The sequence below is a fragment of the Schistocerca americana genome, chromosome 2 (assembly GCF_021461395.2).
Source record: "Schistocerca americana isolate TAMUIC-IGC-003095 chromosome 2, iqSchAmer2.1, whole genome shotgun sequence".
Lineage (NCBI taxonomy): Eukaryota > Metazoa > Arthropoda > Insecta > Orthoptera > Acrididae > Schistocerca > Schistocerca americana.
In genome coordinates, this window is record NC_060120.1 from 736,899,601 (window position 1) to 736,916,783 (window position 17,183).

The window sequence follows — 17,183 nt, forward strand, 5'->3', positions numbered from 1 at the left end:
CGAAATTTAAAACTTTTGTATCTGAAAATTACTAAGGACATAACACAAAATTATTGCTCCTCTTTATATGTTCTTTCAAAATAGGACCAAATCAGATAAAAATGATGGTTTAGTGACCGGAATTAAAAAGGAAATGTGCCTTTCTTTCACTTATTTTTGTGAGTGAATGGTGAGTGGTGAGTCATAAAAAAGAACTAGTTCATTCCAGTGAGTGACAAGTTCTGATCCAATCTCTGATAAGAACAGTTTTTCCCATTTCTGCTTAAGTCACACTCATTCTGATACATGCCACTATCTATCTGGCCTCAGTTATCTTGAATGTTTCTTTTCAGGGCCCATATGCTATGGATTTGGAGTCTCTGGAAGACTGTGACGATCCAGAATATAAAGATTTACTCGAATGTGACGTTCATCTTGTGCAGCTCAACAATGGCGACATAGTGTACCAGGGAAATATAACGTTCAACTTTGACATGGATGATCCGAAGCTTCTTGTAAGTACTTTCTACGACGAACAAGCCAACTGATATTTGTGACAGGTTTACATAGGTATGAATCACACAACCACAGCAAAAACTTTTGCTTAAGCTCGTGTTCTCTTCCAATAAGTTGTAGTAACTGTGGAGAAGTTGTAGTAACTGTGGAGAACATAGTTTGTTATTTCTGCGTCCAGGAAAGAAAAAGTTTCATTCCTACAGGACGCCTTATGAGAACATGCTCTATGAACATGATAAAAACCCAGTGAATAATTGTTTTGTAAACACAGAAATTTGCATCTGGGTACACGTTTCTTTATGGTTAATTTAGGTGCTCCAGTAACGTTCCAATTTTCCTAACCGTCGAATAGGAAATTTGTTTCCAACTTTGCATAATGGTTGTTTACAGCATGAAAATCTCATCATTAAACGAATGTTCCTTTCAGATGTTTAGGTTGAAATAGATAAGTCATATTGGGACGAAATTTGAAGAATAAACTGGGTGGAGAAATGACACGTAACTGAGACCTACATCCATCTCAGTATCCATACTCCACAAACCACTATGAGGTGAATGTCTGATGGTACTTCTCAACTCACCACATATTAGGGTTTCTTTCTCAGACCACGGGAAGAATGACTGCTTCAGTGACTCTTAGAGAAAATAGGATCTAAATGTTCATTAGAAGAAGCAAGGCAGTTAATGGAAGAGGCCTTACCCACACCATTTGATACAATTGAAATTCCACCTACCTCTTCTTCTGAAATTAGGAAGATGATAAACTCTCTCAAGAATAAAATCTCACATGGAATTGATGGCATTTCCAGCAGGATAATAAAAGCTTGTTCCCAAGAAATAAGTGGGATTCTTAGCCACATATGTTATAGCTCTCTGAAGCAGGGTATTTTCCCAGATAGACTGAAGTATGCCATTGTTAAACCACTGCGTAAAAAGGGGGATACATCTGATGCTAACAACTACCTCCCAATCTCTCTTCTGACTGCATTATCCAAAATTCTTGAAAAAGTAATGTATTGTAGAGTAGCTTCACACCTTTGCAAAAATAAAGTTTTAACAAAATGTCAGTTTGATTTCCAGAAGAGTTTTTCAACGGAAAATGCTATATATACTTTCAATAATGAGATATTAAATGCTCTGAGTAACCGGAAGTCACCTGTTGGGATTTTTTGTGATGTATGAAAGGCTTTTGATAGTGTAAATCACGGAATACTTCTATATAAGCTAAAGTACTGTGGTATGAATGGGACAGTGCTCAAATGGTTTAAATCATACCTAACTGGAAGAGTGCAGAAAGGTGAAATAGGCAGTTCACATAATATCCAAAAAACTAGTGATTTCTCATACTGGGGAACAATCAAGAATGGGGTGCCGCAAGGTTCGGTCTTGGATCCTCTGATGTTCTTAATATGTATATTAATGACTTGCCATTCTATATCCACGAAGATGCAAAGCTGGTACTTCTTGCCGATAATACAAGTATAGCAATCACACCCAACAGTCAAGAATTAACTGGCGAAATTGTAAACGATGTTTTTCAGAAAATCATTAAGTGGTTCTCTGCAAATGGGCTCTCATTAAACTTTGACAAAACACAGTATATACAGTTCCACACAGTAAATGGAATGACACCATTAATATATATCAGAAATCGGTAGGTAAGGTAGAATATTCAAAATTTCTAGGTGTATGCATTGATGAAGGGTTGAACTGGAAAAAAACACACTGAGGATCTGCTGAAACGTTTGAGTTCAGCTACTTATGCTATTAGGGTCATTGCAAATTTTGGTGATATACATCTCAGTAAATTAGCTTACCATGCCTATTTTCATTCTCTGCTTTCGTATGGCATCATATTCTGTGGTAACTCATCATTGAGTAAAAGAGTGTTCATTGCACAAAAGCGTGTAATCAGAATAGTTGCTGGAGCTCATCCAAGATCATTCTGCAGACACTTATTTAAAGAGCGAGAGATCTTCACTGTAGCCTCACAATATATATATATTCTCTTACGAAATTTGTTATTAACAACCCGAATGAATTCAAAAGAAATAGCAGTGTACATGGCTACAACACTAGGAGAAAGGATGATCTTCACTAATCAAGGTTAAATCTAACTTTGGCTCAGAAGGGGGTAAATTATGCTGCCACAAAAGTCTTTGGTCACTTACCTAATAGCATCAAAAGCCTGACAGAGAGCCATATAGCATTTAAAAGGAAATTAAAAGAATTTCTTAATGGCAACTCCTTCTACTAAATTTTTCGATATAGTAAGTGGGTAATTTCCCCAACCCCCACAAAAAAATTAAAAATATTAAGTGTCATGTAATATATTGTGTAATGTAATATCTTGTATAGACAACTTTTAGTAACCTGACACGTTCCACATCATTACGAAGTGTCGTATTCATGATCTGTGGAACAAATACTAATCTAATCTAATCTGTCTGCACTGTAATTAGTCTAACCTTGTTTTGTCTTGTCGTTAAGGGAGACAGCGTAGAGAGCTGCAGTATATTCCTAAACTCCTCACACTGACTCTTGAATCTTATTACAAGGGGCGTTCAATAAGTAATGCAACACACTATTTCTCCACCAATTTAGGTTGAAAAAATGCGGAAGTTGTGGAACATCGTGAAATATTCCCGCTTCAAACCCCTAAAGTTTCAAGAAGTTCCGACAGGTGGCAGCGCTGTATGTAGAATTTAAAATGGCGTTTCTAACGAAGTTGGCGTTCCGAGCAGACAACTGTCATTGAGTTTGTTTTGGCGGAAAACCAGAGCATCGCAGATATTCACAGACGCTTGCAGAATGTCTATGGAGACCTGGCAGTGAACAAAAGCACGGCGAGTCGTTGGACGAGTCATCTGTCATCATAGCAACACTGTCGTGGAAGCCTGCTCGTTCTCCCGCGTGCTGGTTGGCCACACACAGCTGTGACTTCCGCAATGGTGGAACGTGCGGACACTCTCATTAAAGGTGGTCGACGGGTCACAACCAAACAACGCAACTAGACAACTCTGTTGATAGTGCTGGTACAATCGTCCATCGATTGGGATACACTAAAGTGTGTGTCCGTTGGGTTCCTCGACACTTAACAGAAGACCATAAAGAGCAACGAAGGACCTCCGTTGGGATTTGCTTCCGCGTTACGAGTCTGATCGCAACATTTTTTGTAGAAAATCGTCTCATACTATGAAATCTGGGTTCGTTGGTCTGTTGTTCCTCATCCACTCTGCAGCCCGGATCTCGCACCTTCCGGCATCCATCTGTTTTGCCTAATGAAGGATGCACTCGGCGGGAAGCAATAGGCGGATGGCGTGGAGTTTATTGATGTATCCGACGTCGACGAGTAGAGTGGTACCATGTGGGCATACAGGGGCTCCCAGTAAGATGGCGTACGGCCTTCGCATTGAATGGAGATTATTTTGAAAAATAGGGTTCTGTAGGTAAAAGAGTGGGAAATACTACGGTGTATTGGAATCCTGAACAAAACCAATCTGCTTCCATAAAAAGACGTGCTGCATTACTTATTGAGCGTCCCTTGTAACCTGGATCTCGTGGGATAGACGATGTCCATCTTCAAGCGTCTGTCTTCATGCCAGTTTAGATTTTTCACCATTTCCGTTACAATTACCTCTAGATCAAACAAACCTGTACCCTACTTGTTTGTATACGTTCGATATCAACTGTTTATCATTTCCACACTGATGAGCCCACGGCGCCTCACAAGACTGGTTTGTATGCCATCCCATTTGCAGAGCCATTAATAGAATTTGTAGTTATGATTTATTCAATTCACGTCCCATTTCAGGATATTATAATCTCTTCTTCAGGTGTACATAAAACTGTAATACACAGAAGGAGTAGAGAGGGGGGGAGGGGGAATATAATATAACAAGCATTTGTGATGTAAAATCGCGTTGAAGTGTTCGCCCATGTTGATGCTAGATAGGAGTATGGGTGTAGCTACTATGGACTCTATGATAATAGTCTAATAGCCACAGGTATTTTCGTGACCACTATTTTTAATGACGCGTTTTGAAAATATCATCATCAAATTGAATTCCATTAATTGAATCTGATGATGATATTTTCGAAACGCTTCATGAAAAATGCCTGTAGCTATTTTACTATTATCATAGCGTCCATAACAGCTATTCCCATACTCCTAGGTCGTACAATATAACGCATATGAAAAAACCAGATAAACAGACTAGGAAACAAGGCTACCCACTTATTATATATGGTCACGCAGAACACAGGGTCGGATCAGTGAGTGAAAAATCTCCAAATCACAGCATGTTGGGTGGGCCTAGAAAAAGGAGGAGAGGCCTAATAATCAAACGGTCCTAAAAATGCAATTTTCAGAAAGGAAAGACGAGAGAAAAAGGAAGCAAAGCCGAACACTTACGTCTTCACTCTGTCCGCCGTCGAAGAGCCGTTTGCCATCGACCCCAACAAGAACAGACTGGGGGGGTCGCTCTGGAGGAGCGTCGCGGGCAGAAACTGCGTGCAACAGGAAATAAACTGGAGGCGATATTGACGAAGATACGGTAAATAGGGACCGCTTTAATATTCCAACTAAACGATAATGAAACATGAACTGTGGTCCGTACGTAGTCAATATAGATATTTCACAGACGTAAAAATATGAGAAGCAGTATGTAACAAGGCAGCGATACATATCCAAGGAATAAAGAACCACGATGGGCAGCACTTTGTAGAGTGACTGAATTTTCCAAATAACCTATAAGTGAACCGTAGTCTGTCACCTGAGTTACGTACAGCTCAACTTAGGTAATTATTCCAGTTCATATCGAAACAAATTGTTACATTCAGGTATTAGATGTTCAACAATTCCTGTTGTGTATCACTGATTTTATAGACACATGAAATCTTTTCAAAATCTGGTTGGATATTTACCCAAACATTTCAGTAAGTACTTCGTTACAGGTAACGGCATCACGTACAAAAAATGCGTTTCTGTTGATATTATGTGGCAGATCGTTAATACACAGCACGAATGGGGCGGATCCTGACTCTTCCTTAGGACACTCCCGACTGTCTGCAGGACGGTCTCCATCGAAGGTGACGGGCTGCGTCCTAACCAAGAAATTCTCAATCCAGCCACACATTTCGCGTGATAGCCCATATGATAGTAATTAGTAAGTGTTGGTATGTTACTGGTCCAAATGCTTGTCAGAAGCAAAGACGTACTGCCTTGCTCCAAGGCTTTCAGGAAATCATGTGAGAAAAGCGCGAGTTGTGTTTTGCATGATCGATGCTTTCGGAATACATTTTAGTTGGTTTAGAGATAATTCTTTTAGAGATACAGGGGTCGATAATAATATGTGAAAACCACAAACACGTCACTGTGCCTAATATGGTGTAGGAAAACAGTTGTCATTCAGAACAGCTTTCCGTCATAGATGTGTGGCAGAAAGCACGAAGTACACTACTGGCCATTAAAATTGCTACACCACGAAGATGACGTGCTACAGACGCGAAATTTAACCGACAGGAAGAAGATGCTGTGATATGCAAATGATTAGCTTTTCAGCGCATTCACACAAGGTTGGCGCCGGTGTCGACACCTACAACGTGCTGACATGAGGAAAGTTTCCAACTGATTTCTCATACTCAAACAGCAGTTGACCGGCGTTGTGTGGTGACGCGTTGTTGTGATGCCTCGTGTAAGGAGGGGAAATGAGTACCATCACGTTTCCGACTTTCATAAAGGTCGCCCTATCGCGATTGCGGTTTATCGCATCGCGACACTGCTGCTCGCGTTGGTCGAGATCCAATGACTGTTAGCAGAATATGGAATCGGTAGGTTCATGAGGGTAATACGGAACGCCGTGCTGGATCCCAACGGCCTCGTATCACTAGCAGTCGAGATGACAGCCATCTTATCCGCATGGCTGTAACGGATCGTGCAGCCACGTCTCGATCCCTGAGTCAACAGATGGGGACGTTTGCGAGACAACAACCATCTGCACGAACAGTTCGACGACGTTTGCAGCAGCATGGACGATCAGCTCGGAGACCATGGCTCCGGTTACCCTTGACGCTGCATCACAGACAGGAGCGCCTGCGATGATGCACTCAACGACGAACCTGGGTGCAAGAATGGCAAATCGACATTTTTTCGGATGAATCCAGGTTCTGTTTACATCATCATGATGGTCGCATCCGTGTTTGGCGACATCGCGGTGAACGCACATTGGAAGCGTGTATTCGTCATCGCCATGCTGACGTATCACCCAGCGCGATGGTATGAGGTGCCATTGGTTACACGTCACGGTCACCTCTTGTTCGCATTGACGGCACTTTGAACAGTGCACGTTACATTGAAGATGTGTTACGACCCGTGGCGCTACCCTTCATTCGATCCCTGCGAAACCCTACATTTCAGCAGGATAATACACGACCGCATGTTGCAGGTCCTGTACAGGCCTTTCTGGATACAGAAAATGTTCGACTGCTGCCCTGGCCCCAGCACATTCTCCAGATCTCTCACCAACTGAAAACGTCTGGTCAATGGTGGCCGAGCAACTGGCTCGTCGCAGTACGCCAGTCACTACTCTTGATGAACTGTGGTATCGTATTGAAGCTGCATGGGCAGCTGTACCTGTACATGCCATCCAAGCTCTGTTTGACTCAATGCCCCGGCGTATCATGGCCGTTATTACGGCCAGAGGTGGTTGCACCCAAATTGCGTGAAAATGTAATCACATTTCAGTTCTAGTATAATAAATTTGTCCAATGCATACCCGTTTATCATCTGTGTTTCGTCTTGGTGTAGCAAATTTAATGGACAGTAGTGTACGTATGTAGGGAGCAGAGTATGTGAGTAACCTGTAATTTCTACCGCATAGTGTTACACATTAATGCAAGTTATTGAGAAAAAGTAATTATTAAGAAAAAGTAGTTATTGATAACTTACATAATCAAAATTATCATTCAAAAATAATTTAATTTCGTGGGAAACACAACAATCCCTCAAACTTCCTGGCAGATGAAAACTGTGTTCCGGACCGAGATTCGAACTCCAGTACTTCATGTACGCAGGCATGTGCCCTACCATCTGAGCCACCCAAGCACGACTCACAACGCCTCCTCACAGCTTCAGTTCTACCAGTACCTCGTCTCCTACTTTCCATACTTCACAGAAGCTCTTCTGTGAACCTTGCACTTGCCCACGAAAGTCAAACATCCCAAGTTCGAGTATCGGTCCGGCACATAGTTTTAATTTGCCAGCAAGATTAATATCAGCGCACACTCCACTGCAGAGTGAAAATCTCATTCTGGAAACATCCCCCCAGGCTGCGGCTAAGCCATGTTTCCACAATATCCTTTCTTCCAGGAGTGCTAGTTCTGCAAGGTTTGCAGAAGCGCTTCTGTGTAGTTTGGAAGGTAGGAAACGAGGTACTGTCAGAATTGAAGCTGTGAGGACATGCCGTGAGTCGTGCATGGGTAGCTCAGACGGCACAGCACTTGCCCGCAAAAGGCGAAGGTTCTGAGTTCGAGTCTTGGTCCGATACACAGTTTTAATCTGTCAGGAACTTTCACAACAGCGCACACTCTGCTGCAGAGTGAAAATATCTTTCAACAAACAAACCCTTTTAGTTTTTGCCCCTTAGAAAATTTCATTTTACCCCTCAAAGGATTATAGCCCCTAGGTTGGGAACCACTGTGCTAGCGGATTATTGAGACAGTGTTCGTTCTGGCACACTTTGCATTTTTGCCAGATGTACCGAAGATGGCGGCGATGACGTCATCCAAGATGGCGCCATGTAGACTTGGAAACAGTGCATGACATAATCCAATATGGCAACCATGATGTCAGCTGATGATGCAAGTACCATTATCCAAGATGGCAGCTTTTGGCCAGAAAGTGCCATGTCCCCTCCCCTCCCCTCCACTTCCACACAAAAATGGTGGGAAGTTCAAATTCCAACAGGATAATGCGTCACACGGTGGTTATCTCTACTAACCTAAGAAAATCACAGGAAGATAGGTCACTTGGGCTACATCCACTAACTTAAGTCATTAGACCGCCACCTCTTCCTAGGAACTGGGGCCAAGTTTGAATTTTGGCATGAAGATAAATCACTTGGGGTTTATGTACTAAGCTAAGAAAATGATGTGAAAGTAAGGACGCTTGAACTACCTCCACTAACTTAAGTCACCCAATCACCACCTCCTCCTAGGAACCAGCGCCAAGTTTGAGTTTTGACAGTAAAGAAAGGTCAATTCACCTATCTCTACTAAGCTAAGAAAATGGTGCAAAAGAAAGGTTACCTCTACTGACCTCAGTCACTTGACTGCCACCTGCTTCTAAGGATTCGTGGGAAAAGGAATCAATGAGTCTTTATTTTGCAGGCAGTTTCTCCACCATGAGATCTAGAGTCCAACTGACCTAGTACACAGTACTGCCACCAGAGGGTGCTGTCATCCCTCCTGTGATGTAATCCAAGATGGTGGTCTGGAGGGGGAAAATGGCGAGAAAACGACTCTGCCTGCGCTGGACTGCTGGAGAGAGTAAGGAAGGAGTGTGCTTTATTTATTTTGGAACAATTTATTTAGGGATGGAGTATATTTATCACACTGATACAAAACACATGCTTGGGGTCAGAATACACAGTCTGCAGATCAGTAAACTACTCCTAAATAACACTCTGCAGACCTGCAAACAACTCCTAACTTACTGAAATAATTTCAGTACAGACCTGCAACTGCTCCTAAATAATACAGCACAGTGATGTGTAGACACACTCAGTACTCGTAAGCTATCCAAATAGCGCATAGCACAGCCTACAGACCTGCTCGCAAAATAATGCAACAGATACGTGCAGACACCACCGACCGCCCCCTGTCCATTGGACCGCACATGTTCCCAGAAGTCAGGATGCACTGACAGCCCTGCAAAGTGACATGGCCGTCAGCTGTCAAACCACACAAAGGCGCCCATTTGGGTTCCGCGCACATGAGGTGGTGGCATCCCTTTCATTCTCAATACCTGAGAAATTCCTATTGAAATACGTGTTCACCTAGGCGCTGATGATGACACGACTGGACAGGAGCGAAGACCTATATACAGGGTGATTCAAAAAGAATACCACAACTTTAGGAATTTAAAACTCTGCAACGACAAAAGGCAGAGCTAAGCACTATCTGTCGGCGAATTAAGGGAGCTATAAAGTTTCATTTAGTTGTACATTTGTTCGCTTGAGGCGCTGTTGACTAGGCGTCAGCGTCAGTTGATGCTAAGATGGCGACCGCTCAACAGAAAGCTTTTTGTGTTATTGAGTACGGCAGGAGTGAATCGACGACAGTTGTTCAGCGTGCATTTCGAACGAAGTATGGTGTTAAACCTCCTGATAGGTGGTGTATTAAACGTTGGTATAAACAGTTTACAGAGAATGGGTGTTTGTGCAAAGGGAAAAGTTCTGGACGGCCGAGAACGAGTGATGAAAATGTAGCACGAAGCCCTGATCTTACACCCTGCTATTTTTTCTTATGGGGGTATGTTAAGGATATGGTATTTCGGCCACCTCTCCCAGCCACCACTGATGATTTGAAACGAGAAATAACAGCAGCTATCCAAACTGTTGCGCCTGATATGCTACAGAGAGTGTGGAACGAGTTGGAGTATCAGGTTGATATTGCTCGAGTGTCTGGAGGGGGCCATATTGAACATCTCTGAACTTGTTTTTGAGTGAAAAAAAACCTTTTTAAATACTCTTTGTAACGATGTATAACAGAAGGTTATATTATGTTTCTTTCATTAAATACACATTTTTAAAGTTGTGGTATTCTTTTTGAATCACCCTGTACAAACCGCAGGTGCTTCAAGGTGGGCAGCGCATGTGTGTTCACCGCTGCTGGCGTGAACCCTCCCTCTACCTGCAGTCCAGCGAAGACCTTATTGCCGAGCGACACTGCAGATGTCTGTTCCAGAATATCACAAGCTGCTTTCTCCCTAGCGATTGTAACAGAGCATGCATGGCATGTGGCTGACGCATCACCGCTTGTAGCTACACACCATCCGAAGCGCATCTAGCAATTTTTCCATTGTTCTGTACAGATGCATCAGTCACATGACATAGCCTGCATTCTACTCGTATACAGCCACGTATTTTTTATGTGGTTTAAAGCACTGTCTACTTGCGATTGTACGGTAAACCTGTCGGTCATCAGAGGACTTCCATCTCATTTGTGGTGAAACATGGTGCATTCCTCTAAATGAACTTTGATTTATGTGATGTACTCCATCCCCCCTGTCGCATCTTGGGTGCAAAATCGAGACTTCAGCGTCATAACTAAGTTAGCGATAGGAGCTTGTGAGGCAGAGCAATTTGCCTGACAGGTGTGCTGTTTACAGAGTTAGTGACAGAATTACATGTAATTTTCGCGTTTCGGACGCTGCTGCTATGTGTTTATCTGTTTCCTTGTGAGAGGTATTCGCCGTTACTAACGATCGTTTTATATAGGGCTGATGCAGGTGTAGTATAACTTCTGAACCGTGATCAGATGTGAACAGTGGACGCTATACATCTCCAGGAAGCTGTATTGTACTCGTATCACACAGAGGCAATGTTTTAAGGTAGTAGTTTTTTTCGTTTTATGGTTCGATAACATAGTTTATCCTAGAGAAACTGGGAAGAAAGATGTACGTCCTGCGCTTGAAATCTATTTCTTACATTGCAGTATTAACAGTGCTACATTCCATACGACTGATAGGTTGGAAACACAAGCGATCTAACATTATAGCCCATTTTAAGTGCAGATCATTGTAGCCATAGGAGTGCGTGTGTTTATGTTCTCTCTTACCAATACCTTCCAGGTACCGATCCTAGACTCTAGAACAATACTTTAGAGTTGATAGCTTGGTTGATTTACGTAAAAATGCGTCTTACGCCATCCGTCTGGAGATCCATCGCGTATAAAATCATTCGTGTCTTGTTCTTCTTAACCGTCTGCTATTACATCACGACACTTTGAAATCTGTTACTATACATCGATAAGGAGTACTAAGCTCCTCGGCATGGGCGCATCTATCTGCATTCTCAATGACGCTCGCAAAGTAGAGAAGGGGTCGTTTAACTATGATACTGAAGTTCGGGAAACATGCTGGCACATCACTGGTCGGTATTGAAGTTACTGTAAAATTGTTAAAATTGTTTGCACTATCAATTGTGATGTTTATTATTAGAGTACATTGATGATGTCTTTTCCATACCATATGTGCATTGGCGCGCTGTTGGTTACCACATCATGATTGACTGACATCACTTGTTTGAGTTGGAGAGAGAGTTTTGGCGGCTGGGCTATACCTTCTGGGGTGGATCGCACCAAAACAGTGATCGCATACATGACTGCAATATGAGGAATCAGTCGAAACGGAATGTAGAGTTATTAGCTATTCCATTAGTGTGAGAGACGAGTCTAAATGTAGAGCTCATGTATCACCTTCGGACTGTAGTTTGGAGACTCTACAAAACGTGAGCAAACAATTCCGGTTTCCTTATATTGCAACTGTCTTTTGTTTAAAATCAGCCGCCGTGTGGTGTGTAATGCTATCCACCATAAGAACATGATTTACACCATGCAACATCTAGTTTCCTGCAAAATGCCATGGATCAGAACGTCTTAATGTCAGCTTAGAACCTGACACAGGACACGAAGTCGTGGCAGAAAAAACAGAATGTATGGCATTATATAAAAGTGTGTTAGAAAACAATGTTTCAAACAACTAAACAGGACCAGAGGGAGCATCTCTTGGTACTTACAGTATAGTCTGTGGGATACGATCATTCACCTAGATTATAGCTGATCAAACTTTAAAGTGGCCTCTGCTGTGGCTGTATATTAATAGGATCGTGCCACATAGGCAGCAGTAGATGCAGCAGTTTGAGGTGTGTAAAGTCAGTGAGGGATGAGGCGTTCCATTAGGAATGCTGTTCTGGGGAGCATTGCAAAATCTCTTTCTCCTCGCTGGACAGCACTGCAGCTATGCGTCATTGCACCAGAATTGGTACCTAGGTGACTTCTATATCACTATATCAGATGAAGTTAGTCGAGTTTTTACAGTTCGTACTTTTTCTCTGTTGGGGGGTAGAGAATATCGATGATAGCATGTTGGGCTGGTTGATTTGAATGGACGCGGACCTGCTTCGGACTGTAGTATCTGTATCTAGTTAAAAATATACCACATGCGCGCATTTCCACCGAATTGTCAAAACGCGGTTCTGTTGCACTAACTCAGGTTGTTCTGTTTCTACACGGGTTGCAGGAGGCGGTGGACATGGCTTTCTCCGACTTCTGCTCACTTCTGGCCTAAATTGGAACGATCACATGTGGACAGATGTAGAAATGGGAGCAGTTGCATGATGCATAGGGGCTGACTAAAACCATGTTGGAATTTTGCTGTAGCAGCTAGGTTCGGAAAAGGTGTCTCGTTTTGAGATATGGGAGTGCCAGAAATATGACTGAGTAGTGGCTGTAATCATTAGAGGAATTATAATAGGATCTAATGCAGGTATGTGCTTGAATGGAAAGACCTGATTCCAAATCATGGACATTATTTCTAGCGGATAGCGTAACACTGCTGTTTGTGTTCCTACTGAATCAGTCATCGCCTATAACTCAGTGGAGATATCACAGAACCTCTGATATGGTATCGAGACAAAATGCGCTACAAATACTATAGAATTATCTAGCTGGGGCGGTGTGAGGGAGTCGCAAATACCACTTACATGCCACGTTCCTTAGGCGAATCACTTTCAAAATGAGATAATTTTATCATGAGGTTGCATCGCGGGCTACGTGTTGGTCTAATAATACACATTCCTATGATCACCGTCACGGTATTTGTCTGGAAAAATCCACCTCATTCAGAGCTAATGTCGCACCTCGATTCATAAAGCGGGTATAGCTTTTAACATGGATACTTGTGTGCAGCTGTAGAAACAAGACCGCTTGTGACAGTAACATAAAGTAGTTGTTGCGATCGATTTTTTTTAACATCTGGCCGATTACGCCTTTCCTTCTAAGATACAGTGGTAGCACTTGCATGAAAAACCAAAGAGACATGCCCACCCATCGTTGATTTTCGGTCAGTGTTATTTTGCATTGTGTGGAATCATTTATTGGTCAAGTATTACACTTAGTAGTAGTGGACGTGTGATATGTCCGCATTTGAGCATCAGGCTTATAATATATGTGTTTGTATTCCAACATGTGTAAATGAAATGACTATGTCTGGTCGTAAGGATGGTACAGATATTTCCATTTCCAGGGCCACAGCCATCAACAGAATGTATTTCTGATACTTCGCTCATTGTCGAATGTCGTTCAGCTGAGACCGCGATCGGGACATTTAGTTGTAAGTACAGGGATAAAATATATATATGACCGATTTCTTAGGATAAACATTCTACATGTACGCGCTTGGCCTGCATCGCCAGTGACCTGTGTGGACGTGATTCACGTTTCCCATCAATGGTAGCAGCTGTCAGACTGGAGATGCCTGTTGGAGTGTAGGAATTTATATGAACTAACTGTGTTGTCCTCTAGATGACCAAATAGGGAACTAATGCTTAGTATGTGTTGGATAGCTTTCGCGATCACGTGGAAATTTTAGAAGATTGAATGCGGAGGTGTGTTTGCACTGAATCGTTATTCCCTCCCATGTAAATTGTTCGGTTGACTGCTTCTGCCCATTTCGCGCCTTTATTTAGTTGAGAGAAGATCGATTGTGGTGTGTGCATCTAGCGTGTGGAAGACATGTTTGCCAGTTCTCTAGACATGAGAAACACTTTAGTTTACCTTGTAAATTATATGGACGATTTGGAATCTACTACATCACCGACATCGGTATTCGAGAGTGGAAATATCAGTTTCCTCTATTTGTTTCGAGCTGCCTAGTAAAAGTCTTCACAGCAATAAGTTTCTAGTTACTCAATGCTCTAGAGCACGCTCCACATAGCTAAAGTTTCGGGTTTGTAGAGAAATAATTCCCAGTCTGCATCTTCGGAATTATGTAGTGTGAGCGACTGGTAGGATACTGGTGTGTGCAAACCAAGCAAAAATATATTTGTTCCTGTAATCCCCTGAGTCTGGAGATGGGTGTAGAAAAAAGCAATCAGGGAAGCAGGTCCGGACCAGAAACAATAACGCGTTTGTGTCTAGGCGGAAATGAGCCTGTCTTTGCAACAACAGTTCTGAGAAGGACTTCGATCCACTGACGGCTTTCTGATGTAAAAGGGATGATTTTGTATGGTAGAGGATATGAATTGTATGTTTACTACATCGACAAGGTATGCGGTGATATATTGCTCGTTTCAGTGGGTTGTAATTGAGTAAGAGTCTTTTCGTATTTGACGATATGTATGGCACTTTGCGAGGTTTAGTTGTCAGTGCAATATGGCGATCAGTGTAAAATAGTTTTTTTGCCGCTGAAAGTCATTTCTACAGAAAGAAAGAAAAGGCGGACGGTGCTTCCCTAGGACTGAGGAGAATCGTGACACATAGCCAGTGTGAGTGTAGCCATACTATAATTTTTTCGTGTGCTGAACAGATACAAAAGATAACTGCACTGTTAATGTAAAATGTGTGTATATTGCATTGAAGTTACTGTGGCTTATGTTGTGTAAAATGCGTATATATTGCATTGTAACGTTACTGTGGTTTATGCTGTGGCATGACAAGAGAAGATGACTGCATGTGCTATCGTGAGGGACGTATAGATTCAGCTCATCAATAACCATGAGGGTATGGGAGAGATTTTTTACATGGAAAATTGTGTGTGCTATGTATACTGAGATTTGTTCCACAAGCACAGCCGTCATGAGGAGATATTACCTGTACATTTATCAGTGTCAGACTGTAGCAGCAGTCATAATATTTAATTGTAGTTACACTGGTAAATATGTTCCTGGCTTCCAATATTCTTGTGAATCTATTATATACTTGATGACCTGTAGACAACTTTGCAGGTTTAACTGTCAGTGCAATTCAACGATTTCTGCAAAATAATTTTATCTCTGAAAGTCTCATCTGCAGAAAGAAAGAAAAGGTGGATGGTGCTTCGATACTTGCGGCATCAGTAATTCGGTGGGTAAATTCGATAAGAGCCAGTCATAATGGTACATTCATTCACAAGACATCCTTTGTGCTAGGATACAGGAGTCTCTACATAGCGGTGAGAATGTTTGTGTATATTGAGAGCAGGACGGGTATCATGTTAGGACTGCAGGAACAGTGCATTCTATTTTATTCTGCGCTATTTTCGTAAACAGGTTCTGTTAGGGGAAGAATTTCTGTGCATATAAGCTGAGACATTATGGAAACCCCTACAAAAGCGCATGTTAAGTATTTCTGGGACACTATGCAATTTACTAGAGTTCGACGGTTAATATTTTAGATAACCATGTGGCTTCAGTATAACATTGAGGACATTGCTAGATGTAGCTATGTGCAGTGGTGCGTCAGCCACATGTAACGCATGGTCCGTTACTATCGCTAGGGAGAAAGCACCTTGTGCTATTCTGGAACGGATTTCTGCAGTGTCGCTCGCCAATAAGCTCTTCAACTGGACCACAGGTAGAGAGAGGGGTCATATGAGCGGTAGCAAACACTCGCCCACTGCCCACCTTGGAGCGTCTGCGCTTTGTATATAGGTGTTCGCTTCCATCCAGTTGCGTCATCAACTGTGCCTAGGTGAACACTTATTTCGTTAGGAATTACTCAGGTGTTGAGTATGAAATGGATGCCACCATCTCAAAGTGGCAGACCTGAATGGGCGCCTTTGTGTGGTTTACAGCTGACGGCCATGTCACTTTGCAGGGCTGTCAGTGCATCCTGACTTCTGGGAATGTGTGCGGTCCAATGGACAGGGGGCGGTCAGTGGTGTCTGCACGTGTCTGTTGCATTATTTTGCGAGCAGGTCTGTAGGCTGTGCTATGCACTATTTGGATAGCTTACGAGTACTGAGCGTGTCTACACATCACTGTGCTGCATTATTCAGGTGCAGTTTGCAGGTCTGTACTGAAATTATTTCGGTAAGTTAGGAGTTGTTTCTGTGTCTGCAGAGCATTATTTAGGTGTCGTTTATAGGTCTGCAGAATGTGTATTGTGACCCCAAGCATGTGTTTTGTATCAGTGTGATAAATATACTCCATCCCTAAATAAATTGTTCCAAAATAAATAAAGTACAATCCTTCCTCACTCTCTCCAACAGCCCAGCGCAGGCAGAGTCATTTTAGCGCCATTTCCCCCTCCAGACCACCATCTTGGTTACATCACAGCAAGGCTGACAGCACCCTCTGGTGGCAGTAGTGTGTACTAGGTCAGTTGGACTCTAAATCTCTTGGTGGAGACACTGTCTGTCGCCATTTTCCCCTGCCATCTTGGATTACATAATGGGACAGAAGGCAGTACCCTCTGGTAGTGGTATTGTGTACTAGGTCAGTTGGAGTCTGGACCTCGTGGTGAACATGCTGGATGTATGTGCTGCATGAAATTGTTTAAATAAAGACTGGTGCATGCAAAAAAAAAAGACATGTCCAGCACTGGTCGGGTCCTTTTCCCAAGAATCCTTAGGAGGAGGTGGCACTCGAGTGACTGAGGTTAGTGGAGGTAACCTTTATTTTGCACCATTTTCTTAGCTTAGTAGAGAT

At 42.5% G+C, this 17,183-nt stretch overlaps 1 protein-coding gene across 1 annotated transcript in view; it reads left to right on the top strand.

Moving 5' to 3' along the window:
* Positions 1–17,183, top strand: part of LOC124596385 — a 132,328-nt gene that overhangs the window by 37,810 nt on the left and 77,335 nt on the right. Inside the window, exon 2 of the mRNA XM_047135507.1 lies at positions 333–494. Within this exon, the coding sequence (XP_046991463.1) occupies positions 333–494 (162 nt within the window). The remainder of the gene's footprint in view (positions 1–332; positions 495–17,183) is intronic.